General features: G+C 43.1%; 1 protein-coding gene and 1 long non-coding RNA gene across 9 annotated transcripts in view; one reads left to right on the forward strand and one right to left on the reverse strand.

The window, feature by feature from the left end:
* Positions 1-7,879: 7,879 nt before the first annotated feature.
* LOC109552948 (uncharacterized) lies at positions 7,880-15,533 on the reverse strand. 3 transcript variants are annotated; one of them, XR_004525821.1, is made up of 2 exons: positions 15,441-15,533; positions 7,880-10,338 (listed from the first exon to the last, which is right to left on the reverse strand). It is a non-coding gene; the product is annotated as an uncharacterized lncRNA (long non-coding RNA). The 3 variants fall into 3 exon arrangements; XR_012330998.1 differs by having other exon boundaries at positions 15,429-15,515; XR_004525820.2 differs by having other exon boundaries at positions 7,880-10,362; positions 15,441-15,510.
* A 98-nt stretch (positions 15,534-15,631) lies between these two features.
* Positions 15,632-25,558, forward strand: part of UTP25 (UTP25 small subunit processome component) — a 48,996-nt gene continuing 39,069 nt past the window's right edge. For 2 of the 6 annotated variants that reach the window (XR_012330995.1, XM_073802820.1), the window contains exons 1-6: positions 15,632-15,825; positions 16,985-17,024; positions 17,724-17,955; positions 19,961-20,131; positions 22,354-22,442; positions 24,150-24,560. Coding sequence is in view for 5 of the 6 variants with exons in the window: in XM_073802820.1 (XP_073658921.1) it covers positions 15,719-15,825; positions 16,985-17,024; positions 17,724-17,955; positions 19,961-20,131; positions 22,354-22,442; positions 24,150-24,560 (1,050 nt within the window). In the remaining variant the exon portion in view is untranslated. The remainder of the gene's footprint in view (positions 15,826-16,984; positions 17,025-17,723; positions 17,956-19,960; positions 20,132-22,353; positions 22,443-24,149; positions 24,561-25,558) is intronic. The other 4 variants (XM_033852935.2, XM_033852937.2, XM_033852933.2 and 1 more) reach the window with 3 other exon arrangements.

Consider the following 25,558-nt stretch of genomic DNA (forward strand, 5'->3'; position numbering starts at 1 on the left):
ATGGATGAAAGATTTCAACAGAAAATATTAGGAGATGAAATATTATGTTAACAAAAATAAGGAGTGGGGAGGGCTGATATTTTGATTATAAAGGTTTCAGGACTATTTAATTTTTAAAGCAGATATATATAAAATTTAAGAAAAACATTATCAGTATTTCTTTTTAAAGAAAGAAGAAAGAGCACCTGGGACTCAGGAGAGACCTGGGTGTCAGATCTTTCTTTGGTACTTGGTGACAAGCAGAGCTTGTCACCGTCGCTGTCTGAGCCTGAGCCCCTTTATCTGAAGGAGTTGAACAAATCCCACAATCACCTTCCAGTTCTAACAATTCCTAGTTCTACAAGTAAATTATAGAGGCAGCACTGACGTCCTCAGAAAAACAACCTGTGCTTTGGAATTAGTCAAAAGTTGTCTCAGATTTCCCCTCTTTCAATTCCTAGCTGTGTGAGCTGGCTGGGCCTCAGTTTACTCAACTCATGCATGAGGATACTGCCTATTTCTCAGGACTGACAAAAGGATTAAATGAAATAAGTAAAGCAGCAAATGTATGTTTTCTCCACTGCTGCACCTCCCGTATTTAGGCAAGGATCCTGCACAGTTCTGGGCACCAGGCATTGGTTTAATTAAAACCCGAAGAGTTCAGAAATGGGTTACTCTTATATTTATTCTTGGGGCAGGGAGAATGTGAAGAACCTCATTTCTGTTGATTGTATTAGGGGCAAGGTCCAAGTGTGGATATCAGAGCCTAGTATAATTCCTTTGAGGAGAGGTAGCTAACTAAAGGGCAGACAAGGGAGGGCATGAATGAGAGGTTCTTTGACCAAGTACCCTCCATCCTTCCACCCCTCCACTGTGGGAACTTTCTCTTAACAGTGTCCACATACACAGCCTCAACCTAGAATAGCCTCCTATTCCATTACCTATAGTTCTGCAGAAAAGGTAAAGATGGTGTCCACAGGGATTTCCTCTGTCTTGAGTGGCTCTGGACTGGCACGCTGATTTTCCACACTATGGGCTGCCTTCCACACTAATTTCTCCACATCACTTAAAACTTTGGTTGTATAGCATTCAAACAGGTCATTCGATCTGGATGCTGCTCCGAGACACCTACAGCTCGACCCCCCTCCTCAGTTACCACAGTCTGAATCCCAATTTGTCTGAGTTGAACTGAGGCCTACAAGGTGACTAAATGCCATGGAGGGTTAGCCCAATCCAGGAAGAAAGGGAAGATGTACATACAGATATAAGAGCTCAGTGTTGATCCCGTGTAACCCCTGACCACAAGCACATCCGAGTCAAGATCAAAAAGGATTTATATCTTTTCTAAGACAGACCCAAACCAGAGCCCTGGGTGCATCCCACATGAGACACAAGTATCATTCCTTCATTCATCCTTCAGTAAATATTTATTCAGCGGCTCTTATATGCCAGACAAAATCCCTACCCTCATGAAACTTACTGCCTCCTATTGTTTTCTTTTATTCCTACTGAAGCCCTCTGTTTAAACTTTCACATGTGTATCCTTCTACTATTGTGGCCCCATCCTATCCCCTACCCTAATCTAGCCTAAGCCCCTTTGTGAGCTCTGATCGGTTTACTGTTCTGGTCAAAAACATTCTGTGATTTCCCAATGTTTATTGAATCAAGAAACTTGATTCACTCATCCAACAAATGTTTATTGTGTGTCTACTATGTATCAGGCTCTGTTCTAGGTGCTGGGGATACAGCAGTGAGCAAGAGAAACAGATAAAAACTTCTGCTCTCATAGTGCTTATATTCTAGTGGGGGAGATAGACAATAACCAAGATAAACATGTACGATAAGTAAAGCGTGTTAGTTGGTGATAAGTTCTAAGAACAACAAGGCAACAGGTCAGGAAGTGGAGGGGGTGAGGGAGAAGTAAAATTTTAGATAGACTAACCAGCAAGCAGAAGACATCTAAGTAAAGATCTAAGAAAATGAAGGAGGGAACCCTGGGGATAGCAGAGGGAATATGGGTCCAGAAAGAGAGGCTGGCAAGTGCAAAGGCCCTGAGGTAAGAGCACACTTTAAAGGATGAGCAGGGAGGTCAGAATGAGGCCCAGTGTCTGGCAGAGTGAGGAGAGAGGGGAGACGGTTGGCATGTGAGATCTGAGATCTAATAGCTGCAGGTTTTACTCTGATAGAGATAGGGGGCCACTAGGGGTTTTGAGCAGAAAAGTGACGTGGGGTGACTTGTTTTGCAGGATCACTCTGGCTGCTGTGTTTAAAATAAAGAGAAAAGAGAAAATGGCCAAGCAGGGAGATGAGTTGGAAGGTCCCTTGCTGGCCCTCTTCTGTTTGTCCAATCACATCTCTTACTATTCTGCTACCCTGTAGCCCTAACAGACTCTTCTTCCCTGAACACACTTTGCAGCTGCTGACCTATCATCCTTGATGAAGTGGCCTCCGCTTCGAATAATAATAACACCTGGAATAACAGCTGCTACTTATCCAGCATCAATAATTCCATTCAATTTTTTAAAAAGTATTGTCTAATTTCACTTACAGACATTATCTCATTTAATGTTTATATTTTGTCCCCACGTATTGGGAAAGCTGAGGCTTTTTACAAGTTGCCACCAATTCGAAGGTCCCTGGGCCCAACCATAAGATAAAGAACAATTGATTCCCCTTTGGTCTCAAGTAGACCATTTGCATCTTTGAGGGTCTCCAGACCATGTGACCCTCTAGGCATTTCCTCACAGGAAGCCTGCACAAAGGGAGAGGGAGATGTTTAAGATGACCCTTAAATGTCAACATTAATTATCTGGATAGAAAAACAGAAGCAAAGGACATTTAAGGCAAAGAAAATAGCACTGCACAGGTTCAGAGGTACCACATGGGATGGTCAGGAAACTGCAGTTTACTGGTGTGTAGCATTTATAGGGATGCATTAGGCAGGAAACAGATCTGGAAGGCCTTGAATGGAATGTCATATCAAAGAGCTAGACTTTCTCCTATTTACAGTGAGGGAACTTTGAAGGGTTTTAGGTAAACAAACAAGTAAACAAAAATATTGTTTAAGCTTGAACAAGGTAAGAGTGTCCGGGAATGTTGAGGACTGTGTCTACTTGGAAAGCCTGCGTTGCTTTTAAAGGAAGCAGCCAGGGTTCTGGCTGATGGTTGCTGTACAGAAAGACAGGCCCAGTTTTGCCACTGGGAAATCTAGATTTTTATATAAAATCTTCCAATTTTTTATATGTTTGCAACAAGTTTTTTTTAAAAATTTTGATTACGTATAAAATTTTAATTGTATATAAAACCCCGCATAGCAGCCACCCTCTGGGGGCTTCTGCCTGGAGTATAAGTAACCTCCAGGAGGACAGGGACTTTGTCTTATTTCCACTGCGTTCTCAGTGCTTGCCACAGAGCCTGGCACACAGTAGGTGTTCATACATGTTTGCTAAATGTATATGTATGTGTTAGTTACTAGTATTCGTATTGTACGCTTGAGGAAACTGAGGCTCATGGAGGATAATAGATGACACGGGAAGTGGCCACACTCAGGTTCAAGTTCAAATCTCTGAACTTGGAAATAGACAAAATGTCTTGCAAGAAAGATGGATTAAGATAGTCTAAGAGTAGAAGAGTAGAAACAGCTCTTCGTTACACCCTTACACCACCCCCCATCCCCTATCCAGGATGTGGGGACAGCTCAGATGTCCTGTGTGTGGCTCCCACTTGATTTTAACCCCCCTGGGAAACTTCTGATCCCGTTCTCTGGGACTGTTTTCCCTCTCTTATCTTATTCAGACCTAGGAATCAGAGATGAGGCAGCCCACTCACCACCTGTCCCTCCTCAGCACAGTGACATCTGTAAAACGTTGAGTTGCAGGCAGTAGCAGTTTCTTCTGGGTATTTCAAATCCAAACAAGGACCCACCAGATCTTGCTGGCCAGGATCCTGGACAACTAAATCCCTAGGGGTACCAGGTAGCTACAAGGTAGCTTTTTCTGATCTAGTTCACTCTTTTACAAACATTATTAGCAGAGCTGCTCATGGCTGCTGCATACGTAGAAATGAAAGGAGGTGGGCTGTACAGCAGAAACTAACACAACATTGTGAAGTAATAAAAATTAATTTAAAAAAAAGAAAGAAATGAAAGGAGGTGGGAAAACAATAGAGCCAGTGAAGGGGGATTTGGGGAAATAGAATATCAGTGGTTGAGACTTCTAAAATCAGAGTCAGGCTAAGATCTACTCAGTTGACATAAAATCAATCCTTCCTTCCTTTCCCTCTTTCTTCCTCTCTTCCTCCCTTCATCAAATCAGACAGTAGTTTAGTCAGTCAAGAAACATTTGTTGTTCAGTGTTCAACAGACTCCCATAATTGGCAGGTGATGATTTGAACGATGCCCGTGAACTGTGTCACATTTTATTCATATATTCATACACTTTCAATTTATTAAGAAGGGATAAGTAGAGAAGGAGACACTAGCGTGTTTTGCCAACTATTACAATTCGCAGGGGAAAGCTGTTGTTGTTCCTCTATACAATTCTGAGAGTAATTTACCAATTTCTGGACTCTTTCCAGAATCTTGTATTTGAAGGTACAGTCACGGCTCAGTGCTCTGCTTTCTGAACCAGAACCCCATGCACTGCATCGCTGGCCAGTCAGTTCATCTTGCACACATTCATTTTCCTTAAATGGATTTATTTTCAAGTCCATCAGGGGATTTTTCTTAAATTTAATGTTTAAAAGAGTCTTATCCAAGGTAAATGGATAAATTACCAGCTGGTAAATGGTGAGTAGGAAGCTGGCCAGGCCCGATCTGCCTGGCTCTGTGTCCTTTGCATTAGGTCATGGAGGGGAACCCAAGCTTTGGAATGTTAATCTTGCCCACGGGCCTGAAGTAATATCCCAGGATGTGAATGTGCATGACCATCTGTCTGTCCTGGGGGCGTGAAGAAGGCAAGACGCTCTGTCCTTGACCCTGACTGACTGAACCCAGGGGCTGGATCTGGAGGTTTAGGGGCCTGGGAACCTCTCTCTAAGTGCTTCAATGTCTGCAGGCCCCAAGAGTTTCGCTGTTTCATAGCAGGCATGGCCACCTCCCAGTTGCTATTCTGTGCTGTGGCAAGTGCCAGCTTGTCTTCCCTTCCCGCCCAGCCTGGGAAACCGGAGGCATTTCTAGCTCAGGCCCGGACCCGTCCTGGTGGCCTGGATTCCACCGCCTAGGCAGAAAGCTCATCTCAGCCCAGGGACCATTTCTCCCTGGGTTTTGTCACAGAGGAATTTCTATTCCAGCAGTTCAGGGCGATGGGGGTGGGTGGGTGGCCACAGGCTTCTTCTCGCTTAAGCTACAGAGTGGTGGGGTGGATATCAGTGTGTAGAGAAGGAAAGAGGGGAGGGAAGGGAAGCTTGAGACATTCCATCCCTGAGGTTGTTTCATCCCCAAATCCAAGGCAAATAAGGGAGTTGGGAAGGCTGGACTGTCTTCCCAGCAGCCCAGTCCTGAGTCCCTGAAAGGAGGACTTTCTCACATTCCTACAGGAGGGTGGGAAAGAGGCTGGGTCTGGGCAGGTCTGGAGAGCATCTGTTCCCTGTGGCTTTGGGGGAACACGCCCCGACTTGCTGAGCTCTCAGGTAGGAGTCTCTGGGTAGGAAGCCCAGCCTCTGATTGTGCAGGGGCTGTGTGTGTGTGCGTGTGTGTGTGCAACAAATAATTGTTTAGTGCATCCATGCGCTTTTTGCTTAAATGAAATTCAAATTTAACTGAACTTATCTGGCAACCCCAATATAGGAGGCAGGACTCGGTTGAACTGGACTGAGGCTGACACTCCATCCCCCTGTCTCTCCAATTTCAGCGAGGCAAGGGCCAGTTTCTGGACACATAACCCTGCTTTGACCTGCTCCCCACCCTGAAGCAAGAGAATTCCTTGGGCATTGCCTGTCCCACACAGCTAGGGCCCCTCGGACTTCAGACCTCAGTTCTGAAACTCCAGAGACTTTCATGTCAACCGGTAATGCTCCATCCTGGAGTCCCTTTGAAGATGAAAAGCTCTCCTGAGAACTGAAGTGCTCTGTTATTGTAATTAACATAATTAACAGCACTTTTGCTCATAGCCCTGTAGGAAACTGGGGGACTTTGCTTCTTGTAAGAAATACCTACCCCACTCTCCCAGGAGATGGCCAACCTCTTCTAATCCAATACGAGGGTAGATGTCCCTGCCAGCCCCAGTCCCTGCTCCCACCTACCCTGACTTAGCCTTGTCTTTTTACTTGTTCAGATGGTTTTTCACTACAAGGCACCCGGCTCTCCAGGCACAGTAGCCACCCTCTCCTGGGAGATGTCTGTGCCTCCTTGATGAATGGTAAAGCCCGGAGTAAAGCCTTTTGGTAAATGGTAAAAAGCCTTCCGTCCGGTCTACCCTAGCTCTGGAACGGACAGAAGGGGTGCCAGCTGCTGCCATCTCACTTCTCAACCCAAATGCCCCGACCACTAGGAGCAAACTCTTCCTTGATGCCAGGAATCAGGTTGTTGTTATGTAGAGTGGCCATGTGGGAGGCCTATAGCATTTCCTTCTGAAGGTAGCTGGTCACACAATGGTAACCAGGGCAGCTAAAGGTCATGCCCAGAGGCCTTGTCCAGAGTCTGTTGTCTTCATTATTTATTTCCAGGGGTGCACCCTTCTGATTTCCCCAAGGAGGTGATCAACTCTTGCACAGGAAGAGCCAGAGCATTCCATTCCCTAAAGGCGTAGCATAGAGGAGATGCTCAGCATTACTAGTTGGGTTGCGAAAAACTGATGTTTGTGATGGACCAAAGAAGCATGTCTGCCTCTCTCTGCATTCCCAGGGCTCTCAGCAGCTCTCTCTGGGTTTCCTGACATACCTACTGTATGAGTTTTATCTGGCCTGTTATGTGATTGTAAAAACGTACAGAAGTGTTCTATGTTGTTACTATTGGCAGTGCAAGGCCTCTGCCCAAACTGGCTGAAGGTTCAAGAATTTTAGACAGTTGACTCTGATGACGGCTAGAGGTTATAAAATTTCCCTGTCACCCCAAATCTGTCTTCAACATCTTGGTATTGTCCTACCCTAGACTCTCTTAGGAAATCACAAGAAGGAAGATTAGAGTCCTGGACCTCTGTAGAATGTGCTCTCAGGTCTTTATAGCCTGTTCCTCTCCCCACAACATACACAAACACACTCATCCGTGAGTGGCAGAGTCAACTCCTCCCCACCTTCCTATTTCATTCAGTTTAATTTAATAGGAACTTATGCTTAGACAGCAAATGATGCTCAATAACAATAATGGCTCATATTGAGCTTTGTAGATCTAGTCTCTTTGAGATTCAGAGTCACCAGAACATGTCAGATGAACTAGAGGGGCCCTGACAAGGCTCAATGACAGACAGTTGTGACAAGGCCATTGAAATGACCTTCACCGTAAGACAGTAATGACCTAGGGCCTGGAGCCCATCATAGGGGTGAGTTGGCTCTGGGAACGGCATGAGGCTGACGCTGAAGCCTCCTTCCAACCCACCTGCCTTGACACTATGGGTGTGCCAAGGGAAATGGCCATGCACTCATCAAGTGAAGAACTCGGACCCTAAAGAGCTATACCACTGGGAGCTAGTGGCATGCCTGAGACTGAGTATAACAAATTGGGGGGAGCTGGGGGAGGGCACAGGGAGAGCTGGGGAGAATGTCTGCTCTTGCCCCCTGGAGCACAGCCAGGCTTCAGCAGTGACTGCTGATGAATGTAACCAGGACTGACCCTTTGGACTGGGTCAGCATCATTGAGAGACTTGGCCAAACCAGAGGGAAGACTGAACTCCTTGCTAATCTACTCATGGAGAAACTTGGTGTCTTAGTCCATTTGGGCTGCTATAACAAAATACCATAGACTGGGTGGATTATAAACAACAGATATTTATTTCTCACAGTTATGGAGGCTGGGAAGTCCAAGAAGATTTGGTGCCTGGTGAAGACCAACTTCTAGGTTCTTAGAAGGCCATCTTCTTGCTGTGTCCTCCCATGGTGGAAGAGACGAGGTTGCTCTCTGGAGTCCTTTTCATAAGGGCACTAATCCCATTCATGAGGGCTCCACCTTCAGGACTGAGTCACTTTCCAGAGGCCCCAGCTCCTGCTACCATCGCATCGGGGGTTAGGATTTCAACATATGAATTTGGCAATGGGGCGCGGGGACACAAATATTCAGTCCATTGTACTCAGTGTCGTTGGGATTCCTACTTTAAAAGAGACTTGGTCTCTTTAGTTAAAGGCTGAAGTACAGGGACAACTTTGAAGAGCAGTTGTTCTTCAAATAATATATACCCTTCATAGGAAATAAACCTTAACTATCTTTTCTAAGAGAAAAGGCTAGTGTTTTCTTCATTTTTGAATTAGGGCTACACAATTGTCTCATTTTATTTTCTTTTAATGATTCTTCACGGTCTTTTTGTTTTGGGAAGAACAAACACTGGTTCCTGGGTATATTCCTGGCTGGTTGAAGAGAATGTCCTCCTTGGGTCCCAGCTAACAATGCTCAACACTTACCCATGCTGCCCTCATCTCTTTTCCTGCCTTGTCCCAGATACATTCACTGTCATCCACCCCAGCCATCAAAGAGACTATAGTACAGTTACTTTAGGATTGGAGGACACAATGATCCAAACGTTCATCTGGCTCCCAAATCCCCTCGTCAGGCAGAGCTGGAGGAGCTCTAAGTCTGCAGAATGAAGGTAGTCCGCCTTCAACACTGACTTAACAAGCAGCTTTGCAATCTGCCTTTGTGGAATTTTCAGTGCAAGAATTTATGGTAAACTCATGAAGGACATCTTTAGCTGCAAACTTTATTTCTAAAAATTTTAGTTCTAGTCAGAATAAATGCACAGAGAGGAAAACAAGGAGAAAGAAAAACCACAAGAAGATGCTAGAAATCTTCTTCATGAGAAATGTATGGTTGTTCAATATGTGAAAGGCTGACATTCTTGGGGCTTCACTATCTGAATAAGAAAAGCTGCCTCCAAAATGGAAGGTAAATCATCGCCCAAGGAAAAAGATTAAGATCACTGAAGCCTCCCACACCAGATGTAACAGGCTGGGCAGTTAAGCCTGTGATGGGAGAACCACACCGGGGAGTGATTTGCTAACAGTCAAAAGTGGGAGAACATAGCAGTTGCTGTCAATTTGGGCTAAGAGGCAATTATAGATTCAATTTCATTCAAGATGGTAATTCTTAACTTCATTTTTTTAAATGTAGGACCATAGTCTATATCCTGAGGATTTTTCCCCACTTCTTTTCTCCTAAAGAAAAGCATTCTCATAAACTGTCATGTAGGTTAACTGGTGGTGCTCAGAAGAGTCATGAATTTTACAGGCAAAATGGCACGTAAAAGGTGAATGAGAAAAAAAAGAAAGCATCACATTTAAGTCAGGTCATCGCAGCCTGGATTAATCACTCCTCCTCTGTTCTCTCGGTGCATGGCTCATACTTTCATTCAAGAATTTATCACGTTGTGATGTCATGGACAATCATCGGCTTCTAGGACTCCTCCTTCCCTCAGGACTCAGCTCCCTGAGGCCAGGGCCTCTGTTTTATTCTTTCTCATAAACTCCCTTGCCACTCCGTATATGCCCAGTGTACATTAATGCGCTATCAGTGATTACTGAACAAATACCCTCCAGGTCCTATACTAGTTCCAGTGGCATATATGAAGCGTAAACTCATTTTGTACTTACCGTGATGGAGATTTGAATCCAGATCCAGCTGAGTCCAATACCCTTGGTCTTAAGCCCTTTGTAAACCTGCCTTTCCTGAGAAGGATTGATCAGTGAATGGGAGACGATATCAGCTTTCCTGCTCCCCAAATGGCTGCTTCTTCTCCATCACCTTGCTGGTTCTTCCTCATCCCCCCACCCAGCCCCTGAAATTTACAAGGCCCCAGGGTTCAGTTCTCAGGCTCCTTCTCTGTATTTACACATCATGATCTCATTCAGTCTCATTTCTAGGCTGACCACTCCCATTTGGGCATCCTGGACTCTCCCCTGAATCCCAGATGTGCATGCATATTTGACTACCTCCTGGACCTCTTCATTAGATGTCTAACAGCAACCTCAAATTTAATGTGTGATTTGAATGATCTTGACATTCTTTTTTTTGATATACCAAAGTAATAAATGCTGTTTATGACTTCTTTAAGTTTACATAGTGCTCCAACATATTAATACCCTCTGAGCTTCAAAAAACCAAATACATTTACAGGAGTATTATCAGTCACCAAAATGACAAGGAAGGAAACTTTACCTTGCGAGAATGCACAGATGTTCTCATTAAGGCAGTATTGGCCCAGACGATCATTTTAGTATCTGTCAAGATGGATATAAGCGTCTCTGAGCCCCAGGAACAGAGGAAGAACAGAAGCAGTTAACAGCAATGGGGAGCACGGCCCATTAGCTTGGCCCCTACGATCCCCTCATGTTGTATTCACGCCCCACACAGGAACTAGCATGGATGGCGTGGATTTCACAAAGTGAATTCACTACAGTCTCCACTGAGGATAATTCTATGAGGAGAGACTTGAAATACTAGTTTCAAGAAATGTTGAGAAGTGGGAGGAAGCCTTTGGTAAAAACATGAAAAAGTCTCCAAAGTCTTTTGGAAGTGGGCAGCATCAGTAGCAAATCAGCTGCTCCAGGAAGGCGTCGGAAAGGAAGATTTAATGTCCTTGTCACCCACACAGACGTCACCGTGATTTCGCTAAAGTCCAAATCGGTTCACATAACCCCCTTGCTTGAAATCCTTTAAGGGCTCCTCACCTTACATGGGATTGGGCCTCAATGCCCCAGCAAGGCACGCAGGCCTTTAGTGGGCTGAATCCTCACCTGTCCGTCACTCCAACCTCTCTACTCCCACCCACCCACCTCAGCAACAGGGACCACAGAGAGTTCTCCAAACACATCTTTCCACCTTGCTCATGCTACTCCCACTCCCTGGAACCTTCTTTCCCAGGAAACCCTGACTCAGTGCATCCTCTGTGCAACTCCCCATGACCTTTCCTCTCTCCTCCACAGCAAGAGGAGCTCCTTTATCTTCTGGGTTCCTAAAACCCTTTGTAGACACCCTTCTAATCTATCCCATGACAACATAATTATTTGTTAATTGCTTTGTTTCCCCAAAGGTCTTCAAGGGGAAAGCCTGAGGTCTGAGCTTTTTAAATCCTTAATGCCTAACATTATGACAGGAACATGGTAACTGTTTAGAAAATGTTTGATGAATGAATGAAGGTTTGCCTGCTAAGCCTCTGCCAGAAAAATGTGAAAAACAGAATGTAGTTACACCAACATTCCACTAGAGGGAGGGATGTAAAACTTTATCTCCTCTAGTGTAGCATTTTAGCCTTGTTCTCAGTCAGATGAATATAATCTGATAAAATATTTCAGTTTTAGGCTAGATCTAATATAAAACAACCTCTGATAAGCTTGAGGAAACGTAATTATTACAGGTCACTCTATGCCAGGCTCTGGGTTTGACAATGGGTAGTTCTTCTGGGTACGGATGAATAGAAAGGGTAGGCACTATATATAACAGTGTTTTACATTTTCAAGTTATGTAGAGTGCATTGAAACGCATTACAAAGCTTTTCTCTTTCCAGACATAATCTTGTTATCTAAAACATGCTCCACCTAGAAAGCTCATTGCTCCTTACACAATAAACGCTGTGGAATCCGATGACTACCCAGCTTTCTAATTTCCTGTTGCCCTATATCCCTCATATCCTGTCTTGAACACACACACATGCTGTTCATGAAGTCAGCTGAAACAATTCATACAGCCTAAAATCTAGAATCTAGATTAATCTCAAGTTCAATACCGATGTTCAATGAACGTGACAGACTGACAAACGCTCAAGGGCAGCAGATGATCCTCCCCCTCAGCCCCCCAACCCCCAGCGGCCCCAAAATCCCGACCGAGCTGCTTCCTTAGCACCCAGCATCTATCAGTTTAGCATTTATCACAGTGTCTCGTAACAGTCTGCATACTTATCCATACCTGGGTGAGGCTGAGAGCTCCTTGAAGAGGCTGGACTGGATCTTATTCTTGCCCCCAGCCTCAGCTGCTAGCACAGCACCTGGCACGTGGTGTTTAGTACATTTTTTTAAATGAATAAATGAGCTCATTTCATTATACGGGTAGCAAGAGACTGATTTCTGCCAGCAGTCTCAGGAAGAGGCTGGATGCTTTGGGGTGTATACAGACATGTACGCATACATGTGGTGGAGGAGACGGTCTGATTTGAGGCATCTAGCAGACAGATGTGTGGGTGCACACACACCTTCCCCAGAATCTTCCCAAATCAGTAGCTAAGGTGTCGGAGCTTTCATAATTAGAGAGTCATACCTTTGGATTATTTATGGCTCCTTGTCAACATATCTTGAACACATGTGCCCTTGTCATCACTTATATTATCACATAAATTTCAAAACTCAAACTTCCGCAGCATCTGATCTGTATCCTCAAATTGTGCTCCTTCCCCACCTTCCCATTCCTGCTCTGTTGAGAATCTCAGATAGACTCCTGTTTACTTTCTGTGGTTTGTATTAGGACATAGTTTGTCTTTTCAAATACATCACCATATGTCAAATAAGCTCTTTCAAATCATGTACACCATAATATTTGCAAGGGATTAAAACACATCAATTTGTATAATTCCATGAGTTCGTAATGATACTAAAAATTTTTTTGAAAACTTGATTGGTCAACATTAGAAGATCTAGTGAATTGACTCCTTGTGTTGAAAATTAGTAAATGAAAGGAGAGAATCAAGCATTTCTTCTGCTTTTCCTATACAAACAGCACCACTGGGTAAGCAAAATTTAGGGGAAGGAAAAGCTTGCTTTCATAGAAATAGTCCAGCAAGTAAGTGAAGAAGAAATGATAGAATATCACCTCATGATAGAATTAGAATGTGACCTCTAATGAATGAACGAATTTAGACATTGACTACCAATGACTGGTAACATCACAGAATGAAAGGCAACCAGACGGTATACGCCTCCTGATGGAAGTATAAAATATTAGCTATAATGAAATCTGATCAAAGTTCTAAATCCCACAATGTATTCACGAGAAACACAGAGAACAGCAGAACATGTTCAACTAACAGTGTAAAAAAAAAAAAGACGACAATTATGAGACAATCAGAAATCTGAATACTGACTGGTTATATGATGATATTAAATAATTGTTATCACCTTTTTTTTCCGGGTGAAATAGTGCCATTGTAGCTATGTTAAAGAAAGAACCCTTATCTTTCAGATATTTAAAAATAAATATTTACAGATAAAATAATACACTGTCTGGGATTTGCTTCAAAAATAATACGGGGGCGGGAGTTAGGGGTAGTGTGTGGGCATACAAATGAAACAAGATGGCCTTGCATTGAAGCCGAGGGATGGGAACATGGGAGTGTGTTATACTGTTTTGTCTACTTTTGTATATACTTGAAATTTTCCAAAGAAAAAGTTTTTAATAAAGAAAAACTAACACTTTTCTAAATATTCTGACCATCTTGTCCTAAGGGACAGCCACCCCCCTCCCACCCCTTGAGATCGTTATCCTAGGGAGTCTCCCCGAATTGAAAATACCCGAGTAACATTAATTCATCAGCCTCGCTTTACAAACTAGTACAAAAGATTATTTCCTGGACTGTTTTTACCCCTGAAAATACTGAGTCCCTGAGGGCAAAGGTCAAAGAAAACCCTGCAGGAGGGAAAAGGAAGGGCTGAGTGTGGGAAGAAGAAAAGGAAGAACAAATTTTGCCTTTATTACAATTTTCCCAGGGCCTTCACTAGTTGGCACATGCATCTTCTTTGTGTGGGTTTTACTAAGAGAACTTTCACTGGAGGCATGAAAAATATGTTTAAATTCTGAACTCTCAGGTTAAAATTTCACAAAGCATACCCTTTTATGTTGTCAAAGGCTAATATAAATATTTTCAGAAGCAGGCTCAGTGAGCCAATGATGAGAGCACTTGGGTGGAGCTAGGGCACAGTTCTGTCTGAACCTGGGAACAGTCTAGACCTGTCCATAGGACTACAATGACATGGAAACCAGGAGAGAGTAAAGAGTCACATCAAATGCTCAAGAGTATAGCTTTTCATAGCAGATCTCTGGAAGAACACCAAGAAACTGGTTGCCTCTGGGGAGGGAAGCTGGGGCACTTGGAATAGGGTGGGAGGAGAAAAAACATTGTATGACTTTATTGTCATAGCGCCTTGATATGTATGATGACATTTGCAAACAGCCTTTTGTTGACGTAAGTGACTGTACTTTTTATCTTGAAATTAGACAGAAGACAGATGTCTCTTTGTTTATGGGTTCCTTGGCTGGGCCATCTGCTGGCACTACCTGCTGTTTGCATATTTTCTTGATACTCCCTCCCCTCGCCTCCCTACCCCACCCTAACCTCCCAGAATCTAACCACAAAAATAGGGTTTTAATAGTTCTAGTGTGACTTCTATAGGTGTGACATGGTATTGGACAAAGCTCAGATTCTCTCACAGACGCTCCTCTAATAGCAGAGCCAGTGAACACTGTCTTTGATGGCTCCTATTTCACCTTATTCAGGTGAATTCTGTGGTTTATGATTGACATTGTAAGTTACTATTAGAAAAAAAGTGTCTCTGTGTTTATCCTGTGGTTTTTAAGTATCCCTGCACACTCTGCCTGTCTCTAGAGTATTCAGTCCAGTTGCATTGTTTTTTCCTCTTTGTTTATTGAGATTATTATTTACTTGCATTAAAATGTACCCATTTTAAAGGTACAGTTTTATTAATTTTGGTAATTGTATACAAGGTGTAACCACCACCACGATCCAGATATAGAAAAGTTACTTGCCCTTTAAAAGTTTTCCATCCCAATTTGCCCCAATTCAGTTTTGAGACACTTTACTGAGTTTTACTGCTTTCTCTAACATCGACTCTCCGGGTGATTTAGGAAAGGAACTTTACCTCTCTGGATGTGTTTTTGCTTTTATAACATGAAAAATGCCAGAAGACATTTGTTACCAGGGGCCCTTGCAATACTTTCAGAAAATGAGGGGGTAGGGTAAGGGCGGGAATCTCAGCCTTGCGTCCCCATTCTTCACATAGCACACGCATGTGGCAGATCCTAGTGGGAAAAGCCTGTGGTCGCCTGTGGTTTCCATCTCCTCTCTTGCTAGTGTGTATGTAACCTTTCGTAAGCATCAGCTTTCTCATCTCCAATATCAGGCTTATTAACAAGGCCTATTTGTTTACTGTTGTGAGGATGAACTGAGATGCGCCGGCAGCCTTAAATGTTAGTTGGTATTTGTATTATGGCATAATATAAAGGCATTGCATTCAACCATCTCGGTTACTACACGTTTATGCAGTCTGATTCTCACAGCCAAAACAGACGCACAAAGTACACTCACCCATTTACCCACCTGGGGAGGCCCAAAGCCTGCCTGCCGGCCTTCCTTACAGGGCTCGGAGAAAAGCTGCGCACGCGTGCATGCGCTTCCAAAGAGCCTCGCTAGGGGCCGGAATGGGAAACAGGAAGTTCTAACGCCTGTCGTACAAGCGCGACGTAAAGCGGGTCTGCTTTACGGCACCCTGCTTCCGCCGTAAAGCGCCGTCGGAAATCCCGCGTGAGTGGGTTGACGAGACTACTTCCAGGTGGGAAACGCGGTTCTTGGAAGCTGGCTGACTTGACGTCTCCCCCATGGGCAAGCGCAGGAGCCGGAGCCAGAGCCAGCTGCTCAACTCCCTAACCAAAAAGCAGAAGAAGCATCTAAGGGATTTCGGCGAGGAGCATCCCTTCTATGACAGGTATGGAGAGGCAAGGCTGGGACCGGCGCTGCCGGCGTCCTTTCCCGGTGGGAGCCCGCGTGTCCCCGCGTTTGGTCCGCCGGTGCCCGGGGATAGTGACAGGGCAGCTCCCGCCGCGTCCCACGCTGCCCCGGCGCCGGCCTAGCTCGCCCGGGGATCCTGGCGGCTTCCCGCCTGAGATGGGGTTCTTCACCGGTCTTTCTACCTTTTGTTTAGCCGGTAGCTTTATGCTAGACGGCACGCCTCCTGTGTGGCGACTGGGCAGAGATTTTATAAGCTTGTTTTCGTTTTATATGTTTTTAAAGAATTGCTTGGGGGCTTCCCTGATGGCGCAGTGGTTAAGAATCCGCCTGCCAACGCAGGGGACAGGGGTTCGAGCCCTGGTCCGGGAAGATCCCACACGCCGCGGAGCAGCTAAGCCCGTGCGCGCGCCACAACTATTGAGCCTGCACTCTAGAGCCCGCGAGCCACAACTGTTGAGCCAGGGTGCTGCAACTACTGATGCCCGCGAGCCTAGAGCCCCTGCTCCGCAACAAGAGAAGCCACCACAATGAGAAGCCCGCGCACCGCAACAAAGAGTAACCCCCGCTCGCCACAACTAGAGGAAGCCCGGGCGCAGCAACGAAGACCCATAGCAGTCAAAAATAAATTAATTAAATAAGTTAAAAAAAAAAAGAATTGCTTGGGACCCTCGACATCACCGATCTATTCAATGACAATGAGGAAACTAATGTTTGGGTAGTTGTGGGTTCCTCTATAAGTGTCCAGACTCTCAGTTATGATCTTAGCGCTCATCCCACCACTTTGAGCTGCTTTATCAACAGTTAGAAGGATAGTCTACTTAAGAAACTTGCTAGAAAAGGTGAACCCCGAGGGCTATTATTTGCCAAAATTTCCCATCTTTTGGATGAGAGCCTGTTACTGTGTGACTGTAGTATTTGTCATGTGGTCTTGTTAGACTTTTTCATTTGTCTCTTATTATCTGTTTGGCATATTGTTACAAAACCTGTCCAAACGCATATGGAGTTTTTACTTGACAATAGATATAATGTATTTATAACAGTATAGTCTGCCATGTTCATTTAAAGTTGTATGATTAGACTTTTCCTAATTGCTACATGCTGGTAGTTAAAGTTTAACATTACCTGTTTCTTCTCAGGGTTTCCAGAAAGGAAGCAAAACCACAGACTTGTCAACTGGTAATGCTTTATAACTTCTTTATGATAGTTGATTCTGGACTGTTACTTTTAAGATTATATATAGTAATAAAGTTTGGCTATATTTCCACTCTTTGATTTTAGATGTAAGCTATATTTTAGTAATGTTGCTTAGTTTTAAGTGCAGATGTCTGTTAAAATGCCATTGTGATAACTAATATAGTATAGAGTATGAAACTGTCCTGAGAGATAAGCCTGTTAGAACCTGTTAAGGAAGCTTACCAGAGGGCTTTTGGTGAATCCTAAGAGGGAACGTCTTGTTTGCTTAACATAAAATAGAGTGCAAAATCATCAAAGGTCTTATTTCATTACCACAGACTCAAAAGTAAACTACACTTTTTTGTTGTAAGTTTTCCTGTTGCTCTTTTAAAGATGCCACATGTCTGACACATAGGTTAGATCGCCTTATAACCTAAAGCTCCATGTGTTTAGTTTGCTGTCTTTCCATGTGGAACATTAGCAGTTCAAAGAAGAGGAAGAGCTTCTAGAATCATAGCTAGATTAGCTGTTTTAAACAAATTTGGTGCTAGATTTGGTTGAATAGATAGGATTGCATATTTGCAGAAAAGCTAGTGTTTATTTAGAAAAGTCTGAACTTGGTTCCACTGTGGGCCTGATAGTCGTGGGGTAGCAACAAGAACAATATAATTTTTGTTTTTAAAATCCCTATTTTCCTTTTAGTCAGAGAGTTTAGATACTTCAAGTTCTGAAAGTGAAGCAGAGAGTGAACCAGAACAAGTTTCTGGTTACAACAGACTACTTGCCACATTAAAGGATATTTCCAAGGAAGATGAGGAGGAGGAAGAGGAAGAAGACAGTGTTATAGATGAGACAGAAATGAATCTTGAAGATGGCGATAGTGACATCAGTGTGGAGGAAGAGACGGCAGTAGCGTCTACTGACGTGCAGAAGAGTAAGTGTCTTTGATGTGGGTTTATCATCTTTGCAGGGACCACAGACAGATTGCCCCAGGGGCATGGTGCCTTGTACTGTATGAGCTGGGTGAAAGCACATGGATTCAAAGCAGAGATTCTTAACATTGTTGGGCTCTGTGATATCGTCAAGAATCTGATGAAAACACAGGACCCTCTGGCCATAATAATGCAGAAATGACATTTTTGCTTATGATTTCCAGGATTTCATCAATCCTAGTTCAAATTCCCCTGATTGAGAGGAAAGGGAACATAATTCTGTTTTTGTAATGGTCTCAATTTATGAAAGATTATTGTTCCTCCGCTAGAGGAACCAAGTTTAATGGAAGATAGACATAAAATATACAAAACTTTTCAAGCATCAAATTTGAATGGAACCGATAAATATAAGGTGTTAAAGCGATGCAAAGTGGTCACATGCTGCCAGGGTAAATGAGGGGAGGCTTCAGAGAAGAGCTGGGATTGAAAGCTTCAAGGAACTCTTGTCTCACTCAGACATCTAGGTGACTATTTTTTTATTATTATTATTTATTTATTTATTTTTGGCTGCATTGGATCTTTGTTGCAGTGTGCCGGCTTCTTACTGTGGTGGCTTCTCTTGTTGTGGAGCATGGGCTCTAGGCACGTGGGCTTCATTAGTTGTGGCACGCGGGCTCAGTAGTTATGGCTCGTGGGCTCTAGAGTGCAGGCTCTGTAGTTGTGGCGCACGGGCTTAGTTGCTCCGCAGCATGTGGGATCTTCCCAGACTAGGGCTCAAACCCACGTCCCCTGCATTGGCAGGCGAATTCTTAACCACTGTGCCACCAGGGAAGTCCCCATAGGTGACTTTTTAATTTAACTTTAAAATCATCTTTATTGAGGTATGAATTACATTCAACAAGGTGTACCCTTTTTAAGTATGTAATTTGATAAGTTTTGACAAATGTGTATATCTATATTGTCACCACCAAAGTCAAGATACAGAACACTTCCAATACCTACAAAAGGTTCCTTCTTGTCCTTTTACAGTCAGTTTCCCAGGCCTGACATCAGGCAACCACTGACATCTTTCTTTCTGTATGTATTAGTGTTTCCTATTCTAGAAATTCATATGAATGGAAGCATACAATAAGTACCCTTTTGCGTGTGGCTTCTTTGGCTCCTCATGTTGTGACTCATCCGCGTAGTTCATGTTAGTAATTCATTTCTTTTATTACTGGAATAGTAGTCCATTGTCTGAATATATCTGGGTAACTTTTTATATCCTATTATCTTAATGCCTATTTGCCTTACTGTATTTTTTTCTATACTTTAAGGTGTCACACACCATTCTTAGTATTTTAATTTATCACTTGTACTGGGATAAAAAACTCGTTGCCTCAGACTTAGGGGTTTTTTTGTTTAATTTTGTTGGTTTTCCAGTTTTCTTTCATGTTTTGGGTTTTTAAAAATGAAAAGTTTGTTTTTTTTAATTATAAAAGTAATATATATTTACTGTAAAATTTAAGAGGGTAATATAGTTAACGTATATCTCCTCCACCCTGAGATGAACACCTTTAACATTTTATAGAACCTTCCAGACTACATTTTTATGGATATGAGTGAATACAAGTATCTACATATATTTGTGTGTATGTGCATAATGGTCTCGTACATTTCTGTAACTTACTTTTTTCTTTAATAATATAACGTGTGTAACTGTGGGTTCACATTAGCTTAATCACATAGTATTCCATTGTAAATAATATGTGGTAATTTAATTAGTACCCCATCGATAGAAATGACAAAATCATTTTTTTTCTAGTTATTTGTTATATCAACGCTGATTTGAACATCTTTACATGTACCGGGTCAGTAGTCAAGCTCAATTTTGAAACTTATGTCTTCTACCTGAATTTGCTTAAAAGTAAATGATAGCCTAAGGAATTCGATTTCATTTGTCAACAGAAGTGTAATTATATTTATGAGTAGTAAATAATTTCACAAAATGTTTTATCAAAACTGCAGATGCGGCCTTACCTGCTGACCCTAAGGGAAAAGATGGGCACGGGCCACCTGGCACATTAGAGGAATCCCCAGAGGAGTTTACAGATGCAAAACATGAGTCACTCTTCAGCCTAGAAACCAACTTTCTCGAAGAGGAAAGAGAAGGCAACTGTTCTCTGAAAGCATTACAAGGTCACAGCACAGCTCGTGATGTTTGAATTCAGCTGGTGCTTAGTATGGGTGGTTGTGGTCTAATACCTGTCAAATCTCCTGTTATTGGAATGAGCAGTAATAGAAACAGACAGTTTAGCAGCTAGATGTAGAGCTGGAAAGAAATGCTTCTCCAAGATCTTTTGTGTTTTTCAGGGTTAGGCAGTGTTGGGAGTGGGCGCGGCTGTTCAGGAGAACAAACAGTTGAAGAATGATAGCAGGGAAGGCCAGTTCCCCAAAGCTCACATCCACAGCTGGAGTCAGGGGAAGACTTCTGATTTTTTTCCCCAAGCAGGGAAGGGAGAGAAAGAGGAGAAAAGTACTTTGCAATTTTCTCTCTTCACTTGCTCTTCCTCATTGGAGCAGTAATTTTCCAGATTTGTGAGACCCGGCAGTGGCTAATCTGATTGGTCCTTATTACCAGGAAGCACCTCAGAAGCCAGAAAGCTCCACCCTGTCTCCCCAGTCTCTCTCTTTATTTTTGGCTGCATTGGGTCTTTGTGGCAGTGGGCGGGCTTCTCGCTGTGGTGGCTTCTCTTGTTGTGGAGCACAGGCTGTAGGCACGTGGGCTTCAGCAGTTGTGACACGCGGGCTCAGCAGTTGTGACACACAGGCTCAGTAGTTGTGGCTCGCGGGCTCTAGAGCACAGGCTCTGTAGTTGTGGCTCATGGGCTTAGTTGCTCCGCAGCATGTGGGATCTTCCCAGACTAGGGCTCGAACCCGTGTCCCCTGCATTGGCAGGCGGATTCTTAACCACTGTGCCACTGGGGAAGTCCCCATAGGTGACTTTTTAATTTAACTTTAAAATCAACTTTAATGAGGTATGAATTACATTCAACAAGGTGTACCCTTTTTAAGTATGTAATTCGATAAGTTTTGACAGATGTGTATATCTATATTGTCACCGCCAAAGTCAAGATACAGAACACTCTGGGCCATGCCTCTGTTCCCATGACTGTCACTTAGACAAGCCTCTGGTAGGCTGAGACAGGGCTCTGCTGTCTCTCAGATCCCTGTGTCTTAGCCTGTGCCTGGGTGGGCGAGTCAGGTTGGTCTCATTCTGTGTCCTGACTGCCTTTTTTTTGGTCCCAGTGCCATTCTTCAACCAGCTGTGCCATTGAAGTTGAAATTTTAATCCTCCTTTGGTTCTGTTAGCTATTCTAGACAAGAGGAAGAAGTAGCAGGTAGAATTTGGGCACAAACTGCATTCTGAAATCAAAAAAACTTAAAAAAAAAAAACCTGGAGGAAACACTAGGAAGCTTGACTATCCTGAAGTTTCTCTGGTTGTTTGGTCTGTACTGATATATTATTACCTAGAATTCTTATTTCCTATTGTTCACCTTTATCTTAGGTCTTAATGTAAGGTGCACTGCATTTGAAGTTTTACTACCTGGGTCCTTGAATGGGTCATTTAACTTTGCTTCTTACATGAGTGGGACTGGAAGAGAAGATTGGGTGGCCAGCGCAGAGCACTGATACCCTGAGCAATGACCCTACCATTTTGATCATTTGTTCACCTCAGTTGAGTGTTGAGCATTTATATTTGTCTTCCAGTGCAGGTTAAATCAGACATGGAATCTGCCCTCAGGGATCTTGCAGTCTAGTTAGGTGAGGTAGGACATGCACATATATGTGTTGGTGTGGATAACTGAGGGCAGGGTGGGGCACTTGAGAGAAAGTGATGACTGTCTGTAGGGGACCAGAGGTGGCTTCTTTGGAGCCAGAACTGTGCCTGACACAGTAGGCTCCTGGGAAATAGCTATTTATTGTGATAGCTATAGGGGGTATAGCTATCACAATAGGGGGTAACATTCAACTGATACTATTTGGATATATAGAAATGTGGTGAACCAGAGAATAGAATTTTCAGTTAAAGGAAGGAAAGCCACAGTGGCAGAAGAATTTGAGAGCCATGTAATTCAAAAATTACATTAGAGAGGTAAGTTAGAGGTGTATGTTGAATTTCAGACCGAGACGTTTCTTCAGAGGTTTTTGAGCTGGGGAATAATGTGATTAAAGAAATGCTTTAGGGAGATGAACCTGTCAGAAACTTTTAAGCTCTGGACTGGGATAAATGATGGGGAAAGTTGATGGGGAAAAAGATGAGTTAACATCATGAAAACAGGATGTCATTCACAGGGGAAGACTGGAAAATCCCTGTCATTTGCTTTAAGTGTTCTAATATTCTTTATTTCTGAATTAGATCCATTTGCACAACATGTAAACAAAGAACTGAAAGAAAAAGAAATCCAGGCTGTTGCCACAAATCCCAAAACTACCCACCAACTAAAAGTAAGCATTGTTTCATCATCACAGTCACAAATGGAGAAAAGCAATGGTCTTGGGTTTTAGTGGTCTCCCTGAATGTATGATACACACCTGTGGCAGATGGCTTGATAGGAAGCAAGACAGAGGAAGACTGGAAGAGCCCAGTAAGGCACAGACATAGCTAACAAAGGCACTGGGAAGCTGGAAGGTGGGGACCAATGAGATAAGAACGCTTTGGAGACAGGTACACCAGGGTTTAGACCAACGTCTGCAACAGGCTATCTCATGACCTAAGGCAAGTTAATCTACCTTTTTAATCTCCACTGTTCTCATCTGTTAGAGGGGGACAGTAATGCCTGCATCAAAATAAAGTAATTTATTTTACTGGAAAATACGTACAAAGTGTTCAGTCAAACAGTAGCTACTGCTGTTCATTTGTTTGAAATATCTGAGATAAGTTCACACCTAAATTATTTAGTATGGAGCAGTTTTTGCTTCTTTTTTCGGTGATATTTTTTTCACCACTGATGCTATTCATAAGAATTGGTCATCCTTGTTTCCTTGTTTCATTGAAATTTTTATTGAGATAATAATTGTAGATGCAGTTATAAGAAATAATGCAAAGGTATCCCGTGTGCCCTTTGCCCAGTTTCCCCCAGTGGTAGCATCTTACAAAACTGTAGTACAATATCACAAGTAGGAAATTTCCACTGATACAATCTACCTGTCTTATTCAGATTTCCTCACTTTTGCTCCTGCTCCTTTGTGTTATTTAGTTCTGTACTGTTTTATCACGTGTAGGTTGCCCTGGCCACCACCACAGTCAACATACAGAGCATTTCCAGCACCAAAGATCCCTCCTCTTCGCTGGTGCCATTTTATAATCACACCCACCTCCCTTCCCCCATTCCTATCCCTTGGTAACCACTAATCTGTTCTCCATTTGTATAATTTTGTTATTTCAAAAGCGTTATACAAATAAAATCATACAGGTTGGCTTTTTTCACGCAGCATAATTCCCTGGAGATTCACCCAGTTGTTGGCATATATCAATAGTTAATTCTTTTTTATTGCAGAGGTCATCCTTTCTTTATTGCTAAGATCAGCAGTTTTGTTACAGTGCAAAAATTCCCAGACTGTTATTCCACAAAATATTATTCTTTACGATTCTAATATATGTCTCCCCCCCCAAAAAAAATCCAAAACAACAACAAAAACCTTGTTCCATGTCCAAGTAAATTTGGAAAACTCTGGGTCAAACGAAGTGGAACAGAGTCCTTGTTACAGGACTCAGCAGAACCTTTAGTGTCTGACCTGCATGTGACTCTCCCTGAGGGGGATTAGGTTTTGTGGTGTTTACCGAAGTTATTTGACCGTCGGGCCCCCTTTTCTTTTGTCTAGAGTAAATTTTGACTTCCTACAGTGTGGTCCACAGGACAGTTTGTGACCCACTGATCTAGTGAAGAGCTCACAAGGTTTCTAAAGTCAGAAACCTTGGGCTCTAACCCTTAGCTCTGTTCTCCCCTGTTTGTCTGAATCCTATAACCTCTGAATCTCAGCATTTCCTAAACTGCAAGAAGAGCATTATAGTGTTTACCTTGTAAGGTTGTTGTGAGGATAAAGTGAGAGGATCTGTAAGTTGTGAAAGGCCTTGGTAAATTATAAAGCACTATATGAATGTAAGGTACTATAATTCATTTCTAACTTAGTTCTTGATCATTCCTCCCACAGTGGCCCATCCTGGGCCAGCTTGTCTTTTCATCCAGGTTTCAACAGTTGGAAACCTTTAAACCCCCAAAGGACATTGACTTAAAGTCACTTCATCTCCAGAAGCCTCTGGAATCCACCTGGATCAAGACCAACAGCCGGTTCCTCTCTGGCCCCCCAAATTCAAGTAGCCCCTTCACACCCCTCCAGAAAGAGCTCTTCTTAATTATGAATTCTTACCGGGACCTATTCTACCCAGAAAGGACTGCCCTGAAGAATGGGGAAGAGATCCGCCACGTGTACTGCCTGCATGTGATAAATCACGTCCTCAAAGCCAATGCCCAGGTGCTTGCCAACAACAGCAGATGCCGAAGCCAGAAACTTGGGGTGGGTGATGATGATGACTTCAGGGACCAAGGGCTAACGAGGCCCAAGGTGAGTGGCAGCAGCAGAACTTTGCCCTCAAGGAGGCTGTAAGGCACTAACATATGGGTCCTGGCACTTAGCAGGTTCTCAGATGTTTTAATGATTGGAATAATGAATGAGTCCAAGAATGAGCGTATTAGATGGGCCAGGTAATGTCAGAGAAGTGCTGCAGACAGCTCAGTGGACTGTCTCTAACAGCAGATCTAACTGGAAACTGGAGCAGGAGGTACCTCCATGATAATTCTCTCCTTAAAGATAAACCCTGTTCCTACCTAAGTAACACTCCACTATAAATCTCTTCTTTGTGATTGTGAGAGCTGGATGGGACCTTAAGGAGCCTTTTATTCAATCCCTACTTATTACACCTGTGGACAGAGACCAAGGACTCTCTTCACTAAGCCACATAAATATGTAAACCTTGGAAAACAAAATCCCTATTTTTGCATTGTATCATTATTGCTGCTTAAAGTGATGATTACATTTATGTGGGCTCATAAGCCTAAGCTCCAGTGGATTGGGGGCTTACATCTTTTAATTCTGTCTACATTTTTCATGATGTCCTGGAGCTAGATTCTGTGCCGCCCATACCCCCTTACCCCTTAGCCTCTGTGTCTATATTGAAGAAGCCTCATCTTCTTAGATTCTTCTCATTGAGCTTAATAGGATTTTAGGATTTTAATACTGATATGGCACTTAGAGGTTTCTTAGTCCAACCCTCTTGTTTAATAGTTGGGGAAACCAAAGCCTAGACACTTACTTAGTGTGACAGCCGGGACAGTAACTTGGCCCTCTTCAAAACTGATCCATCATCCCTGCACTGTACCAAACTGAATCACTACACCCATCTGGCTGTGCTGGTTGCCCTTCTGGGAAACTACCTCAGAATCTTGAACATCAGGATAATAAGATTATCTGTTTCCATTTAGAACTGCAAAATAGAGTATGAGGTAGATTACCCATGAATCACATTCAGAATTTGGTGAATTGCCTGATCTGACTGGGGTTAT

This window comes from Tursiops truncatus, chromosome 1 (assembly GCF_011762595.2).
Source record: "Tursiops truncatus isolate mTurTru1 chromosome 1, mTurTru1.mat.Y, whole genome shotgun sequence".
Classification (NCBI taxonomy): domain Eukaryota; kingdom Metazoa; phylum Chordata; class Mammalia; order Artiodactyla; family Delphinidae; genus Tursiops; species Tursiops truncatus.